The sequence below is a fragment of the Numida meleagris genome, chromosome 1, assembly GCF_002078875.1.
Source record: "Numida meleagris isolate 19003 breed g44 Domestic line chromosome 1, NumMel1.0, whole genome shotgun sequence".
In the NCBI taxonomy this organism is placed as follows: domain Eukaryota; kingdom Metazoa; phylum Chordata; class Aves; order Galliformes; family Numididae; genus Numida; species Numida meleagris.
In genome coordinates, this window is record NC_034409.1 from 166,615,313 (window position 1) to 166,632,663 (window position 17,351).

Below are 17,351 nucleotides of genomic sequence, written 5' to 3' on the forward strand. Positions count from 1 at the left end.
AAAACCCAACACTTACTTCTACCTTTTAAGTATTTATTGAATGTTACGCGGATGTTAAATTAATTCTGAGGAAAATGTACACAACGTTTTAATAGCCAGGAAACATATATAGCAGGACATTTAAAAACGCTCCTGTGTATATACTCCTGTTTGTAACAATATTATAAATAGATTTCTTTTTTTTTACATTGGCTTCAACTTTTCAAAGTGTCTCAATTAATTTTGCCAGTGCATAGCCTCAAGTAACTTATTTCTATACTCTGTAATGTTTGCAGGAGAATAGCATTTGAGATTTTAAATGCTAATGTTAAAAATCAAAGTATTCTCAGGCAGAGGGAAGTTTACTCTGAACACTACTGTGTCTTGAGTTGCTTTGAGAAACTAAATAGTTTCTTGAAAGAAATACTTTGGCTGATGCATATACTTATTTTTAGTTATCAAAGGTCATATTTTTTCTAGTAACAGACTCCTGAGAGATTGAATTACCTTACTTGGAGGATGTTATTTCACTTAAAACTTGAGTTGAATGTCTCACAAAAGAGTTTAATAAGCTTGTATTGTACCTAAAGCACTAGCTTCAGTCATCAGAGGTTCCTGTAGTTTATAATTGCACAGACATCTGAGACAGAGACGAGAAGAAAAACCAGTTTTTCTGACATGTTTCCAGAAGCCCTAAACTACCTGAAGATTTAATTTCTTTATGAGGGCAAGGCTTACGGAGGGAGAATATTTCTGTCAGATAAGTGGATGAACAGACTCTTTCTAGATGAACAGATTCTTTCTAGATTTGAAACAGAAAGAGCAGTCTAAAGCTGAATGTGTTGAGAATAACTGTTCTTGAGGTTAAAGCAGGCACGTTAATTGTTCAGATAATCTGGGAAAAAGTGTGGTTTGTACCTGTGGAGAAAAGGGATGTTAGTGGAGGGGAAGATACCTGTTGCTTTTTTGGGAATAGCAGCAGGGACTTAATTTACTACTTACGGAAGGCGGTTCCCTCTGGGAGGGCAGGTACAGGAGAAACTAACATCTTGTAGCTCAGCGATCAGCGCCTCTTACAAACATAATGAGGGAGGAAGCTGCTGGGAGTATAAGGGGTTAGGAGCAAGGGAGAGAGAAAGAAAGAGGAGATTCAGAAGCAGGCACGCTAGCTGAACTTACTCGACCAATATGATCAGTGACTGGAGCCTGTAGTGTAAACCAGTTAGTTTCACCCCTCTGCCTACAGTAACTTGGAAATTGATGCGATTATTTAAAAAGAGCAGTTTTTTAATCTTGGAAGAAAAAATATTTTTCACTTTTCTGACTTAACAAACCAGTCTTTGGACTTTCATAACTGAGGGCAAAACCAAAAGGCTGTTTTTTTAACATAAAAACGAGTCAAAACAGACATCTGATATAAATTCTTCAAATACTTTCTCTGTGTACTGTTAACACTTTTACAGTCGTATTATAAACATTTTCTAACGTGAAGAAGTAACATTTACAGATCAGAATATATTTTCACAGCTGAAGAAACGTGCAGGCTTCTAATTCCAGTTTAGTCCCTGCAGTCTCCTAATACAGTTTATCTTGGAGAGTCACTATCAAATATTTTCATTTTTATGGTCTGAAAGCTGTGTTGCAGAAAGTTCTCTGAAACTGGCGTTTCTGAGAACCTGTTATCACGTGTTCTAGTGAACCTGTTGTTTTTGATCGAGTTTTGAATTGTATCTGAGGTGAAGTAATACACTATAGGGTCAAAACAACAGTTTGAAACGGCGATGCACAGGGTGACAGGGTACATAGTCCTGACCGCGGTCACCACAGAGCAATTAATCCACGTCTGCGTTCTCATCAGAGAGTAAAGTATCAAGGTAATGTTATAAGGCACAAAACAGAAGCAGAATATCACCAAGTGGACAAAAATCATTTTGAGTACCTTTTTCTTGCTTAATTTATTCCGACTTAATGTAAGCGGTTTGTTCAAAGTCCGCAAGACCATGGTAGAACAGGTCACGTTCAAGATGAGGGGAATAAAAAACCCCACGATTTCAATGAAGATAACGATCCTGGAGAGGTAGGTCTTCCAGGTGGACTCAGGGAAGTTCTCAAAGCACGTTCTTTGTTCTGTGTTGTTTTGGCGGTTTGTGGACTGGAAGAAGCTCGCCGGCGTGCTTCCTGCCAGCACGGTGATCCACACCGCCACGCAGACGATCCTGGCGTTCCTTTTGGTGCGAAGAGTCTTAGAGCGAAAGGGGTGCACGATCGCTAGGAAGCGGTCCACGCTGATGCAGGTCAGGAACAGAATGCTCCCGTACATGTTGGTGTAGAACAGCGTGACAGAGATCTTGCACAGAACGTCTCCGAAGGGCCAGTTCCTTACCACAAAGTAATAAATCCTGAAGGGCAACGTAAACACGAACAGCAGGTCTGATATTGCCAAATTCAGCATGTATGTTGTCGTCTCGTTCCGCACTTTCAACGTGAAAGTAAAAATGTAGATAGCAACGCAGTTTGCTATGAGGCCGAGAACAAATACCATGCTAAAGACACAGCCATATAAAGTGTATTTAAAGGAGTCCTCAGTGGAGCAGTTAGAGCTTACCATTATAATGGTATCGTGGAAATACAAGCCTCAATTCCTGTGATGCACAGCTTTCTCCGGTGTTTTCAGGGCAGCTTTTAAAAACTTCCAGCACCGTTGCAGATGTGCTTCTGCTTCACCTCAGAGCTTCAGAGAAGCACTGTGTGTGGTGGGGTTCATCTCCAGGAGCTCGCTCCTCTCTTCCCACCGCTGCTGTAATCATACAGCACGTTGTTTGCAGCAGACCAGGTAAGCGCCAGGCTTGCTTAGTTCCATTTTCCCCCCCTCGGCTGGGTGAAGCCGGTGAAGAACTTTCTGCCGTACTCTGGGCTGCAGCTCATGTCGTCCAAATGGAAGTAACCGGGCACAACGTGGGCTTCAGAGAGCCGTTTCCCGGGCTCGGCGAAGCGTGGACGCTTCCATGTCCCTGCCCGCAGCCCTCTCTCTGCAGAACGAGCTCCGCAGCCCGGCGGAGGGCTCACCCCGCCGCGGGCGGGAGGCAGAGCGGCTGCGAGGGCAGGGCGGCGCCGCGGCGTGTCGGCTCCTGCGGGAGGCGGGGAGGAAGGGAAGGAGGGAGGGGGCAGGCAGAGCTTGCCCCGATCAACAGCGTGACATCATGCGGCGAAGAGGCCGGCCCCAGTCTCTCTGCCTGCCCGGGATCTGTGGTGGCGCGGCTGCCGGGCGGTCAGTGGCCGCGCTGTGAGGAAGCGTTCGTGTGAGCTGCTCTCGCGCCTAAAGGTTAATGTGTTTCCTCGCCGGTAGGCAGAGCGGGGTTTCCTGTTTCATGCGTGGCTGAAGCTAAGCTTATGCTCTCGGAAAGATGTGTTTGCTTGTGATAACACGTTAATCACCCCAAATCAGCCGAGGTGCTCTGCGCTGATTTCCCCTGATACACCAGTATGTTCCTCACGAGGGGCAAAGTAATGCTGATAGATAATTAAAATAATTTCACCTCTTGATTTACATGGAGGGAGAGATGCAGGGATGGCGGACCTGGAGCAACCCTAGGACATCCCTGAGCTGAGGTGTGTGGCAGTGGGAGGAGACACTCTATCCTGTGCTAGAAAATGTATAGAACCATTAGACTAGAAAAGACCGCATCTAGTGCAACCATCAGCCCATCCCACCATGCCCACTTACCATGTCTCTCAGTGCCACATCCACGCCCTTCTCAAACAGCTGCAGGGACAGTGACTCCACCACCTCCCTGGGCAGCCTGTGCCAGTGCCTCACCACTCCTTCTGAGAAGGAGCTTTTTGTGATATCCAACCTGAAACTCCACTGGTGCAACTTAAGGTCTTATTCCCCCTTTTGTCCTATAATTCAGCTGAACTTACTTGATTCCTCATATTGGAAACTTTATCTTGTATCCCAAATTACTTCTAATCAGTAAGATGGTACTTTTCACAAAGCATGTTTGAAACACATACTGCACGATGCAGCTGGTTTTGATAATATAACAGGGCAGTTATCATACGTGCCCAAAATATTCCCATTAGTCACTGGTTAATGAAATGAAAGCATGTTGTAACTAATTAAATTGTTAAGTAATACACTGTTGTTTTTTTAAGCAGCTCTTATGCTTCCAGGGAAGTCAGGTAGGAGATGCATCTCAGTTTAGATAGAGTTGTTTATTTAGCATCAGCATGGACAGAGTCGCTGAGTTCTGGCAACAAACCCAGTATATTTCAAAGTCTTCCAACAACAAACCTCTTCATACCTGGCTGCGTGCTGTGGTGCTTTGAACAGGATTTTAATCAGCTGTGTATAAGCAAAGCTCTGCTAGGCAGAAATTGTCTAGTTTGTTGTAAAGGAGAGTAAGTAATACCTCCACAATGTTTTGGCATGGTTTCTTAATGTAAGATATCTCAAACAAAATTCAGAAATATGTTGGAAAAAAAAAAAAATTGGCTTATTTTGCTTCTGTTTTGCTTCTGTTAAACCACCTCACCTTGACTTGGAGGTAAAGTCAAGCAGTTTCTTTCAGTAGGCTGTAATCACTAGAAATATATATATAAATATATTTAAGTATTTTTGAAATTCATAACTGTAAAGCAGAGAATTGAAAAGCTGAGTGTGGCAGTCTCTTGTTTATTTCACTGAATTTGTAGCTTAACATAAAGTTGCCTTTCTTGGCTTTCCCTTGCTAAAGCAGTTGTAACGTGTGGTTAAACATTGTTTCCCAACAGCCTCTTGGGGCTAAAGGGGATTTTTTTAGCTTTTTTTTTCCCTCATGCATCCTGCCTTGAGTCTCAGCAGAAAGGAAGGTCATTACCATGTGAAACCTTACACACCACACCTTTGCTGCCTGCAAACCTTCCTTTGGGGCAGGGAGGTAGGGGCAGGCAGGAGGAAACAGCTGCAGGGTGGGCCCTGAGGGCTTAGGTTTTTTTTTTTTTTTTTTTCTGCAAAGGAAATGATGCTGCTGAAGGGAGATGCGTATTTGAGTCTGCCTGCTTTTCCAAAGACAGGAGTGTCTTAGGCTTATCCTTTGTTGCTAGTGGTAGGTGAGCAAAGGCTCAGTTTCTGTCAACAGGAGAGGCAGTGATGGGAGAGTGAGCATGGGCTTCTTGAAGCCAAGAGTTGATGGACTGCTAGAAATCATCTCTCACTTCAGCAGTGAGTAGATTTTGTATGCTCCTTCAGTTGGGTGCCCCTTAGCTCTGCTTACCTGAGTTTTGATATCCAGGCCAAGAGATTTAGCACTCTTTGCACCATTGAGTGATGTTGAATTTATATGGCAGATCTGTTCTAGCACTGAACAGGAGGCCAGAAGGAAGAATCCTTGTAGTCCTAGCAATTTGCAGGTAAAGCAGCTGTAGGACCCTGCCAGCAGCAGCTGCTGCTTCAGCTACTGCTTCTTCCTGCCCCCACATGTCATAGAACTGAGCTTGCTCTCAGTTACGACACAGAGGCAGGAGCCCTTAACTTCAGAAGTCCAAGCTGAGTTGCAAAGAAATGTTTCACTGAAATTAAAACAACTATTTGAAGCCTTTCCAAACTTCTGGATTTTTCTGACCAGTGTTGCATGTTCCTCTAGTGTTTTTTCAAGTCTTCAGTGCTGGAGCAATACAGAAATTGCAGGCAGTTGTGAATTTGGAACTTGTGTAGTGCATTATTGCTTATAATAAATATTTTGACTTATTTTAGAGGAAAAGCAACTTCAACACTAATAACACTGCAATGAATTTAGAAGCACTGTAGTGCGCTCTGCTAAACAGTTTGTTGCAGGTGTGTTCAGCACCACATGCAGCTCTATTACTCTGTAAAGAAATGAATGTTCTACTTGTAGGGACCTAACTGCAAGACTGCAGTCATTTGTTCCCACTTCAGTTCAGCAAGATCGTGCAAAAGAACTTGTGCCATTTATGGCACTGAAGACAAACCCTGGCAGGACGATGTTTTTTTGCCCCAAGTGTTATTTATTTGTTTTCATGGGTAATGATGACTCCTGAAGTGTTTTTAGTCTATGTACTACAGTTCCTGTTTGAGTGTGTGTACATGTACAGGAAGGAATTCTTAATGGTTGAGACGGGGAGCCAGGAAGTCTGTTTCTGGTTGTGTCTCAGATATTCTCTTCCAATCTCGGTAAAGTCTTTTGTGATATTATTCCTTCTGTCTGTGTAAGAGCTTGTTCACTTCTTCTCTGCGATGTGAGGCCATCTTAATTGTTAAAAATCTGGAAGTGCTTGGATGCAGAACCCTTTGTTAAATGTGAGATTGGGATAATTATAATGGCTGTAATGTCCTCCATGCGCACAAAATGGCACCCATTGACTCCACTGGTGCCTGCTGAACACTTACGGAGGCCAAACAGTGGATGTGAGCGACAGTTCTCATGTAGAGTCAGTGTTTTAGGTGCAAATGTAAGTGGGTGGTACTTTCAGAGTAACCTATGTAACACAGTGAAAATTGCCCTTTTCCTTAAAAACAAAACAAAAAAAACCAGCAAAAACCAAGTGTAGCAGACAAGTCTTAAAATGAATGTTCCATGTTTTGTGGTGAACAGACAATTTTTATCTAGACAGACTAACACTGGATGACTATTGTTTTGCCAGTAAAAGACTCCTACATACCAGGAAACGTGTTAGCTTGATGCAAATGAAACCGTGCATACAAATAACAAGTGTAAGTTAAAACTAAATATTTTACACTGAAAGTGGACGTTTGGACTGACTTTCTATAACCAGTTTTCTGGATTAGTTTTTGTTTTACCACCTATGTTCTAGTATGCAGATGCCAAAAATCTTTCAAATATTCTTTAAAGGAAAGAAAAGGTAGCAAAAGCTAAAGTGTTTGGCCTGTGAGTTTCTTACGTTCTTGAAGTTAGAATAATTTGTGTGTGTAATAGCTTAAAAAGGAAAAAAAGGAAGCTCAGAACAAAATAAGAGTTCTTCATTCCTGCACGTCTGAAATGCTTCTCTCTTCTCTTTAGAATTGTTTGAATTTCCTTTATAGGAAGCACAACGGTTCCTTCCCTGCTTGCAAAAAGAGGAAACAATTTCTATCCTTTTGTTTAAATTAAGGTTGCTGGAGCCTTCCCCCCCCCCCCCCTTTTCTTCATGTAGAGTCAGTGTTTTAGGTGCAAATACAAATGTAGCAAAGATGTTTTGTTGGTGTCTCTATGCAAGTCAATGTTGAAGGATTGATTTAGTTCTTTGTTCTTAAAAATATGGACAATTAATGTGGAAATCTTACATTGAAAATGCCACTTCTAGTCAAGTTATAAGATTGTGGGGCAGCACATTTAATTGTGAAACACTTCTTCACTGTAGTTGTTTTATGTACACGTATGAATGAGCAGTTTATTTGGACCACTTTAGCTATAAAAAATCTCTTCCTTGCTTTTTGTACTGTCTTTTATTATTATTATAATGAAGAGCACAAAGAGCATATTTTTATTATGGAATACTTTGTAAAATCTGATACAGAATCATAGGATGGTTTGAGTTGGAAGGGACCTTTAAGATCACCTAGTTCCAACCACACTGCTGTAGGCAGGGACACCTCCCACTAGACCAGGTTGCTCAAAGCCCTGTCCAGCTGTGAACGTCTCCACATATAAATTGAAAGGAAAATGAACATAAGTTGATTAGTCACTTTTAAGTAACTAAGAGGCAAATAAGTATGTTCTGCTGCTTTCCTCTCCAAGCTGAAATTCTTTCTCCTTTGAAGTGGAACTCAGAAGTGCTGCTGTTGGGCCTGTGTTCAGGCATCGCAGTACCCATTAGCATAATGTAATCCTCAATATGGCTTACAGGTCTACTTGGAGTTTATAAATACTCTAATTTACCAAAGAAATTCATAAGAGACTTACTAAGAATTTTTAAAATGCTACTGATTTGACTTTTTTCTCTTGTTTCATTTTCTTTGTGCATAAAAGGAGCAGGATTCAGGGAAGAATTTCCTGCAGTGATGGGGAAAAGTGCAGAACTAGGTCCTGGAGTATGTCATACAAGATACTTCTAGAGTATTTTATTTCAGAAAGTATCATATGCTTATGACTTAAAGCTTATTCTTGGCATTATTTGGTTTCTGTTGAGCGCAATGGTTTAGATGCTAGCTGAAAATATGGGATTAATTTTTTTTCAAGCACAGAACTGCAAGTTTGGAAATAATTCTTTTAAAAGCACTGATGGGAATATGCAGTGTACAACAGTGAAATAAGCTTTGTTATCTCAAAGTTCCAGTTACATTAATTAACATGCGAGGCCTGCCTAGAATTATGTAAAAGGCACAGTGGGATATGCAGATTGATCATTTGCATTATAAATACACATGAACAGTTATAACAGTGTTTTAGGCCACGAAGATGACTGACAAATATTTGCATAAAGGTTCTTGGTTTGCATTTTTTGTGCAACTCATGGAAATCCTAGCAGAAGTTTTTTCTTATGTTCTAAAATATTTTGATACGCAAAGTATTTCTTTTTTTTTTTAAGAACTCGATTATGAAAATCTTGGGAGGGAGCAAGCAATAGTTGGATAAAATATTTGTATGTTGTTGATACAGCACTTGTTATCCGATGCATTTAAAATAGTGCCCCGCACTTTTCCCTAATAAATGCAGCAATAGCAGGTAAGAAAAGCATCGTTTACTTACTCCTCCCTTCCACCTCAGTTTTTATCGTTTGTAGATAAGAACAGCGACTGTGTCACTGTGTTAGGGCCTGGTGATTTAAGCCTCTCCCCCTCTCTACAGTCACGCGTTAAGGGAGAAATTCCTTTTCATGAAGAACAAAATTGCCATTTCTGTTGCATATCTAATTGAATGAATCTGCTTGGCAAGAAAGGAAACTCCGAACGGTGCTAAAAAATGCTGCTTCTGCTGTGTAGTCTGGTATTTTTTCTGAGGCTGTACAGTATGCGTAGGAGATGTTGTGTGGCTTTTGGGGCAGTCATGCTGTGAGCAGGCAGTTTAAAACCGGATACAACTCAAGATGATGTGCTTTATAAATTAATTGAGGAAAAACTTCTTCAGGTGCACTGCAGTGGTATTCACTTGTCAAGAGACAGTGTGAAATTGTCCTTAAGAGTGCATTGGACATCAGACAATTACATCATAGAATTTGATAGGACAGTAGACTAGTAGGTAGTTAAATAACAGTAAATCTTGTCAAGCTTTAAGTTTTGGGTTGAGTGGTTTTAAACAAATGAGCTAAAAGGTGAAGGATCACAAATATGAAAAGCTAAAAAGTGTGCACTGACGTGGTTTGGAGGGAAGGAAAATGTTTCCATTAGGATTAGTAAGCAGTCCTAGCAACATTATTTAGAATGGGTATGAATAGGATGAAATTAAATTCTTAAATTTTGAGTAGGAAGAAAGATGCTTTAATTAGAATGAAATACCTGCATTGTTATTTGCATTTTTAAAAACTTCTGTACTTTAAAAAGTCATTTTTCCAACCATTCTGCAGACGTGATTGGAATATATTCTAGATCTAAGATTTCTCTCAACTTTGTGAATTAAAAAAATAAAATGGCTTTCATTAAGACTACTTATGTTCTAGCTCTACTTAAGTTTATACTTTCCAAATCATAGGGTTAGAAATTGAGAATTTAACTGAAATGGGCAGAAATTTGCTAAATGTTTAATGACAGAAAATTCATATTCAAAATAATGCAGGTGCTCTTTTTCACAAAAGAGCTAAAAACTCAGTTGGCATATTAAGAAAATACTAGGAATTCTGAGAAGGAGATTGAAGGCACTTCATTAATTATTTTGGAAGCCATTCCAAACATACGGGATGAAATGGGGACAGGCAGAACTTAGAGAAAGATTATAATTTGTTTCATTTCTAAGGTAATTACTTGTTATTTTTTAGGTCTTTAGTTGAAGCTTTTGCCCAACTTCTATTCCCATTCTTCTTTTCCCAGAACTGAGGTAGGCTGGTTCTGTGTGATGATAAGTGGTATTTATCCATGTAGGTCTTTAAGACACATTTCACTTCCATGCCAAATTACTTGCAGTCACCACATCAAGTACTTGCAGCATCTTGCAATTTTGACAAAGTAAAGCCTTTGCTTTTGCACAAGGGGATTTTAACCTCTGCTTGTCAGAGACTGCGCAAAGCCTGCAATCATGTTCCTATTCTCCTTCCTATAAAGGACAGTGTTATGAAGCTATTGAAAAAATTTACCATAGTTCTGTAAGATTTATGTGTATTCATAGTTTTTTTTTTTTTTTTTTACAAAAAAAAACCCACAACCATGGAATACTTCGGTTTCCTTCACAAAACTAGAATGTAAGAAGTTAGAAAAAAAGTTTCATAAGAGTTGTTCAAGCTGGTAAGCTAATTAGCAGAGATAAATCTTGACATGAAAATGCTTGTCTGGGGAGAACTGCTGCCAAAAAGCAGATCTTGGACTTGATTAATGTGAAGAACTATTACTTTCTGAAAGCGTCAGTCAGCAAATAACCTCTTTAAATTCTGCATCGTAAGATCACTTTAAATGATTATGTAGCATGTCATTAGTACGGGTAAACACTATTAGAAATACTTTAGCTGACTTTAGCCCTGCGATGGCTCTTTCCTTCCAGCCCTGTTTTCTGAAACTGCTGTGCTGAAATGCAAATTCAGCGCTTCATTAATTTTTTTTTTGTTGTGTTGACCACTTTGGGCAGTTATTTTTCTAGTGTGTCAATCAGGTGATACTTAGAAGTGAAGAACACAAATGTGAAAACTCTGGAGGAAGGACAAAGGACATGCTTCTCACATGACTTATTTTTTTTTTAATTTTCTGCTGAAATCTTGGAAATATTGGAGTTGGACAATCCAAACCAACCAAAGCAGCATAATTTTAAAAAGGAGAAGCCATTTTTTCCATCAGATAAGCTTCTTTGGAGTTCTTAATCTCGATTGAAAAGACATTTTTCATGACAGAAATAGGTTCATCATGTGAATATTTCTTAGTAAGCTTTCTGGAAGAGTTGAGTCGTTCTGGGTGATAGATGTTGGAGTGGCCCTGTCAAAAGAGGGGAGGCTGGAGTCTCTCCCCGGCCTCAGTGATCTGCACTGAGCACCAAGATCAGAAGCCTTCCTCTGTAGTTTCCAGTGAGCCATCCATGTGGTATAGTTTAGGTTCCTCCATGTACTTTTAGGTCATGAAAGTGGCCTACCGAATGAGGAAAATTGCTTGATTTAAAACTAATCCTAGCAAATACATAATTTCCATGGTTATATCAGTGCTAACATCAAAGACTGCAAAGGTCACAGTGAAATCCAGATGGTGGTGGGCAGCATACGTTGTCATGCATTCCAGTTGCTCGTGTTTCTGGGTTTTGTGAAACTTCCTCAGCTGCTATCTGTGATGGTTTAGCAGCACACTGATGGAGATGGAAAAAATTAACATCTGGCTACACGAATCCTTCAGTTCTGTGGTAAAAGCAATAGTTCTGAAAGCTCCAATAATTATCAGTAGCTACCAGTCATATAATTTTTGCAAGAAAAAAAGAAAATGTTGGTTGATATGGGGACAAGGGGTAAGAGTGAGTGCATTGGTACCTGTTATTTAGTAAAGACCACAGACTTCTTACCTCTGTTTACAAATACTATTTTAACTGTGTACTTCTTGAGCCCATTAGGTTCTCATGTTTCTTTGCACCAAACAGTGAAGAGTATGGTTTTTATGATTAAATTGGCTTAAATGTGGGCTGTTGCGCAAGGTAATCATCCTGCCCTCCCTTCGGTCCTGTTTCTTCCCTCCTTATGTACACGTGCAGTCTGTTGGATGAGGAAAATGATTTGGTTTTAAACAAATCCCAATAAATGCTTATTGCCGTAGTTGTGGCTATGCTTACAATGTTAAAGCCGAAGACGGAGCTCAAGGTGCAGATGCTCAGGTGCCATTAGGGAAGTACCAGTGCGCATGTGCTGATTTAAGCCAACTGTGAAACTTCACGGTGAATGTTGTGGTCGGATGTTAAGCTTCGAGGCTTTCAAATTCTATTTGTATTGACACTTGGCCTGAGATTAACTTAGTCTCTGCCATGTGAGGTTTAGAAGTGTCTGCTAAGCTCAAGAGTGAGTTCTATGTTTCTGATGTTGCAGCCTCTAATTTATTTTAATGTAAATGGTTTGAAGTAGTGATTCTTCCAATAAAATAGAACCATGGATGCTTGATTTAACATTTGCGCTAAGGGCCATGAGTATGGGTGGTAACACGCTGTGCTTTGTGATCAGTAGGGGTGTGATGCAGGATGACAGCCTAATACTCGGTCCACACTGAAGATGCTGCCTGTTTTCTTACTTCTATGTGGCAGATGCTTTGAGCTGACAGTCTTCAGTACTGGCATCAGTTTCCGTTTTCCTTGTCGTGTTAAGATCTACTGATTCATGTCAACTAATCTAGACAGTTAGAAAACCACAAGCAAATATGCCACAGGTACCTTGTGTAGCGTGCAGTTAAAACAGAAAGACTAGGGAGTTGGGTGCAGAGAGAGAAATTCAGGTTGAGACTGTCAGTTGCGTGTCTGACTTTAAGAATTCCATGATTTGCACCCACATAGTTCACTGGAAGTTAGTGGTAAAATCTGTCAGCTGCTTTTGCTATGGCTAAATCATTGATGCATGTGCTTCAGATAGCTGTAGAAGATGCACATTGGTGACGAAAAAGATTATTAGCTATGTAAGTTCAAAAAATACCGAGATCTACTTTGCGGGACTAGTACTAATTGATTATTGCATCTGAACTGAGGTGCCTTGTACAAGATTTTCTTAAACAGACATTTTGATGTTAGGCTTCTGCCTGCTGTTCCGAGGCACTTGTGGGTGCATCTTGGACTGTAATACATTGCATGTACGCTTTGGTTTCTATACATGTTTTACATTGTTAGGTTTATGTTTGCACTGATGACAGCAAAACTGCCCATAACAGATATGACAGTAACCAAAAGCAGAAATAGGCATTTTCTATACAGTAAAAGCAAAGGCAGCAGAGTAAAACTGCATCCCAAAGAAAGTAATTCCTTTACATTTGACAGCTGTTTCCAGGTGTTATTTGCCTATCCTCCTTTGAGTGAGTAGAATACTGGAATGCACAGAACAATTTAAATGTATGTGGTCAAGAGCAAGTTGGTGTGAAAATGCTCTGTTTCCTTACCAGAAGCAATGTTGACATTTTGGGGTTGACTTGCATTTTTAAGTGTTCATTTTATTCTTGATTTTTTTTGAAGCAGAAAGCTTTTCCTTATTAAATACAACAGAAATTAGAGCTATGACTTTCTAAATTCATGGAAATTTAAGGTAATCCTGTCAGAGTTCACTCTCATAGTAAAGGTTTAAAAATTTATATAATTTTAATAATTTATATATATATATTTAAAAAGGTGAACCCTTTATGTCCTCTGGCCTGGAAGAGGTAAGCTTTATTCCACATCTGCACAGCTTGAACACACAGAGCTTCATCATTGAACCGCATGTTTATGGTTGTAAATGGAAAGTATGTGAAAGGTAGGATATGGAGAAGTGGTGAAGCTGCAGTTACAGTTTGTCTTTCAAGTGCAAAATAATAAAGAGAAGCTGTAAAATCCAACAGGCTTCAGATTGCGTCATTGTCTGTACAGTGTGCAATCTTTACGCATTCTGGAGTTGGAGACCTAGAGGGAAATATTTTGGGGGACTTCTATAAGGCTGGTGAAATGCTTTTTGTTGGAAAACATGTTTCTAAAGTCTAAGCTTTCTGTGGGAATTAATTACAGTGAAATTTCTTCCCAAAAGGTTTTCTGAAATAAAAAAAAAAAAATTAAAAAAATTAAAAAAAAAAAAAATCTTGAGAAGCTAATTTCATTTTCCTGAAATTTCAGGAAGTAAAACTTGAAGTAGAACACTTCAATTTTCTCAAAATAGGACTTGTAGAATGCAGTGATTTCATCAGAAACGTTGAAACTTTGGGTTTTGCTCCATTTACAAATTACTGAGAATTTCTGACAATAAAAAAATTCAGAGAGCTTGAATATTAAAAAAAAAAAAAAAAAAGCATGTTGTTATTGAATAATATGACATTTTTCTTCTGGAAACAGCAAGATGTTTATTACTTAGTTTATGATTTAGTGAGATCAGGGGAAACATGTTTTGATCATTTGATAATTTCATATACAGTCTTACTGTTTTGCTGATAGATGCACTTCATGTATCATGTAACATCTCTGCTTGCTTCAAGGAAAGTCATAACGTTCTTTTCTGTGTGTGTTATGGTTTTTAATTAGGTGCCAACAGAAACAGAACCAGAAGAGAAATGGTCAAGGAGCAAATGCTGCACAGAGGAAAAAAAGAGTAGAGGCTGTGCAAATTTCTTGACTTCCATAAACGCATCTGCATCCAGCACTCGGGAGTGTCTGAATGACAAAAAAAAGAGAGCATTACAGAATCGCATTATATTTGATTGGAACATTTTGATGTTCTTTTAGATACATCAGTTGTTCTACATTGTTTTAAATTTAGTTGTTTTAAAATACAAGGAGAGTTTTTTTTACTCAGTACCTTTATAAAGACCCAAGACCCCCGTGCCCATCTCGCAGTAGGATAGTAGGGCTTATAGGTTCCTAGTTAGGTGTGTGCTGGCCAACCCTATGAGCTTTTTATGGCCGTCCTTCTGAGGCAGCTGGTTATCTTCATTTGTCTCACAAGCAGCCTTGAAATCCAACATCTCACCCTGGGTTTAGGTTTGAGTGGATGGGCCAAGGCAGCCTGGAAGGCCAGCCATACCCTGGGGTGCATCAAGCACCGCACTGCCAGCAGGTTGAGGGTGGGGATTGTTCTGCCCTACCTTGCACTGGCATGCCCTCACCTTGAGTACTGTGCACTGCAGTACCAAGAAGGACATAAAACTGTCAAAGAGCCTCCAAAGGAGGGCTACAAAGATGAGGAAGGGTCTGGAGGGGAAAGTGTTTGAGGAGCAGGGGCAGCCTCCTGGTTTGCTCAGCCCAGAGCAGAGGAGCTGAGGGAAGGCCTCATGGCGGCTGCAGCTCCTCACAGGGAGCAGAGGGGCAGCGCTGAGCTCGGCTCTGTGACAGCGACAGGGCCCGAGGGAACGGCATGGAGCTGTGTCAGGGGAGGGGCTGGTCGGGGTTAGGGAGAAGATCTGCACCAGAGGGCAGCGGGCATGGCACAGGCTGCCCAGGGCAGTGGGCACGGCCCCGAGCTGCTGAAGTTCAAAAGTGTTTGAAAAGTGCTCTCAGACATGGGGTCTGATTACTGGCGGGTCCTATGTGGAACCAGGAGTTGGACTCAATGATCCAATGATACTTATGGGTCCCTTCTGTCGTGGGATATTCTATGATTCTTTGATAGAGAAATTCAATGCTGTGTATGGGTCCTTCACTGCATGTGTGCATAGCACAAAGCATTCCCCCATAGGGAGGTAATGTTTTTGCACTGGTGCTATTCGACTGTGAAATGGGGTATCTGCTATTGACATTTCAGAAAAAAAATACTAACTTTGACTTTTTGTAACAGTTGATTTCAAAATTTGAGTATTCTTAATTTTGCTGCCCTCAGACCCTGTGAAGTTATGCAAATCAGAGTGCTCTAAGTGCAGGCTTGTGTAGTTTGAAGGCATCAACAGGGCTTATCTCTTGATATAACTTTCTTTTGTCACAGTATTTTAGTGCTCTGGCACTTCTGTCTTCAAACATATTTTTGCTAAAGTCACTTGTCTTTACATGGCAGTTCCTGTAATTCAGAGAGCTAAGAAAAAAATAGCCTGATATATTTTTTTTAACAGCCTCAAACTGAAAAATGAGAAGATTGACTTTGCGACAAAAACTTTGTGGTAATGTCACATGACTACTGCAGCTGTCTACGTATCTGTTATTTGTTAATCAGATATTTCAGAATGGTAGCTTGCAGTTACCTCCGACCATTCTTTTTACCATCCATCAAACTGCCAAAGTGAATTAAAACCATTCATTTTATATGAAGTAATAATTAACAATTATCTCACATGATATCAAGTAATCAAATGATATCTTTGGCCATTGTGTATGCATGGAACAGTGTTTATGGTTTGCACTTTATGAAGCAAATTAGAAAGGAAGTGTTTCAAAGCAATATAAATCAGTAATTTTCTGCATCATTTCCTTCTAAATAGCTGAGGGGGAAATGTTCTGCCACCAGTCAACCTGTTTTTCCAGAGCCTGAGTTAGCCTTCATTGATGAGTTTTCAGAAACAAACTTTGATGTATGGCCGTGAGGAAAGGCACTGAGCATCATGTCTTACCTTATTTGCTGAAAAATAACCTGGCTTAAGTTTGGCGAGTGTTAGATCGACCTTTTTGCACACATTATTGATATCCTAGTGACCAGTTTTCTACAGAGATGCACTCTCTTGGATTTTACGTATAAATTTTACTACATTTTTTCTGTCCCTTTTTATGATTTTCACCCTTCTTTGCTCATTCAGCTGCATCTTACTATGTTACAAGTATATTAAAGCTGGTGTGTTTTGCATTTTATTAAGGTTTCTTTCATGTTTCTGAGGATCCTTCGATAACTATATGGATTCTTTGGACTCCATCATTTCTTGGTAATACTCATGTTTGACAATATTGATTACATTTTTCTGTCTCAAATGTATGAAAAGCAAGTGTAGGTATACTAACTTTAGGATAGTTTCTGTTATGGATGTGCAAATTTATAGCTTGTAGTTGAGGAAGCCAACCAATGCTGTGGATTCATTAAATTGCCTTCATGAGGAAGAGGAGGAATTCCTTTCATTTTGTTAATCTGATCTCCTGTGTACTGCTCTCTGTCATTATGGTATCACATCTTGTCTGCTAGTTACCCAACTGCTTCCAAGGCAAAAGTGTTCAACTGGAGGCATCTTGTTCATTTTGTCTGTGTGTGTGTGCCTCTGCTCTGAAAGCTGATGGGCTGTGGGCTGAGATAGCTGAGCTTTGCCTGTTTCTTTGCCTGTTTCTTTGCCTGTAATGGTGGTCACAAAAGTAAAGGTTCAGACTAAAATCAAAACTCATTGTAAGGAATGGGTTTATACCCAAAATGTTGGTATGCTTTACTATAAGAATATTTTGCTACAAATTTATTTTTTCTTTCATTTGCATGTGTAATCTTTTTTCAAATGGAAATATTTTCTTCAAGCGATCCTTAAATATGTTTTATACAACAGTATTCTTGCTTGTGTTGCAGTATTTCAATATGAAGCACAACACTGATGGTAGAATCATGTCATACTGTGGATATCACATTGCTTTTGGAAATCCCAATTTCTTTGCATCCTTGTTCTTCTTTAAGCTATACAAAGCATATTGCAAGTCACGGTAATTTTTGCT

General features: G+C 39.9%; 2 protein-coding genes across 2 annotated transcripts in view; one reads left to right on the forward strand and one right to left on the reverse strand.

Annotated features, from left to right (window-relative positions):
* Positions 1 to 17,351, forward strand: part of RB1 (RB transcriptional corepressor 1) — an 81,429-nt gene that overhangs the window by 45,518 nt on the left and 18,560 nt on the right. The gene's annotated exons all lie outside the window — the stretch shown is intronic.
* On the reverse strand, positions 1,397 to 3,463 carry LPAR6 (lysophosphatidic acid receptor 6). The gene has a single exon (XM_021376240.1). The coding sequence runs from the start codon at positions 2,585 to 2,587 to the stop codon at positions 1,565 to 1,567; it is 1,023 nt and encodes a 340-aa protein (XP_021231915.1). The 5' UTR covers positions 2,588 to 3,463; the 3' UTR covers positions 1,397 to 1,564.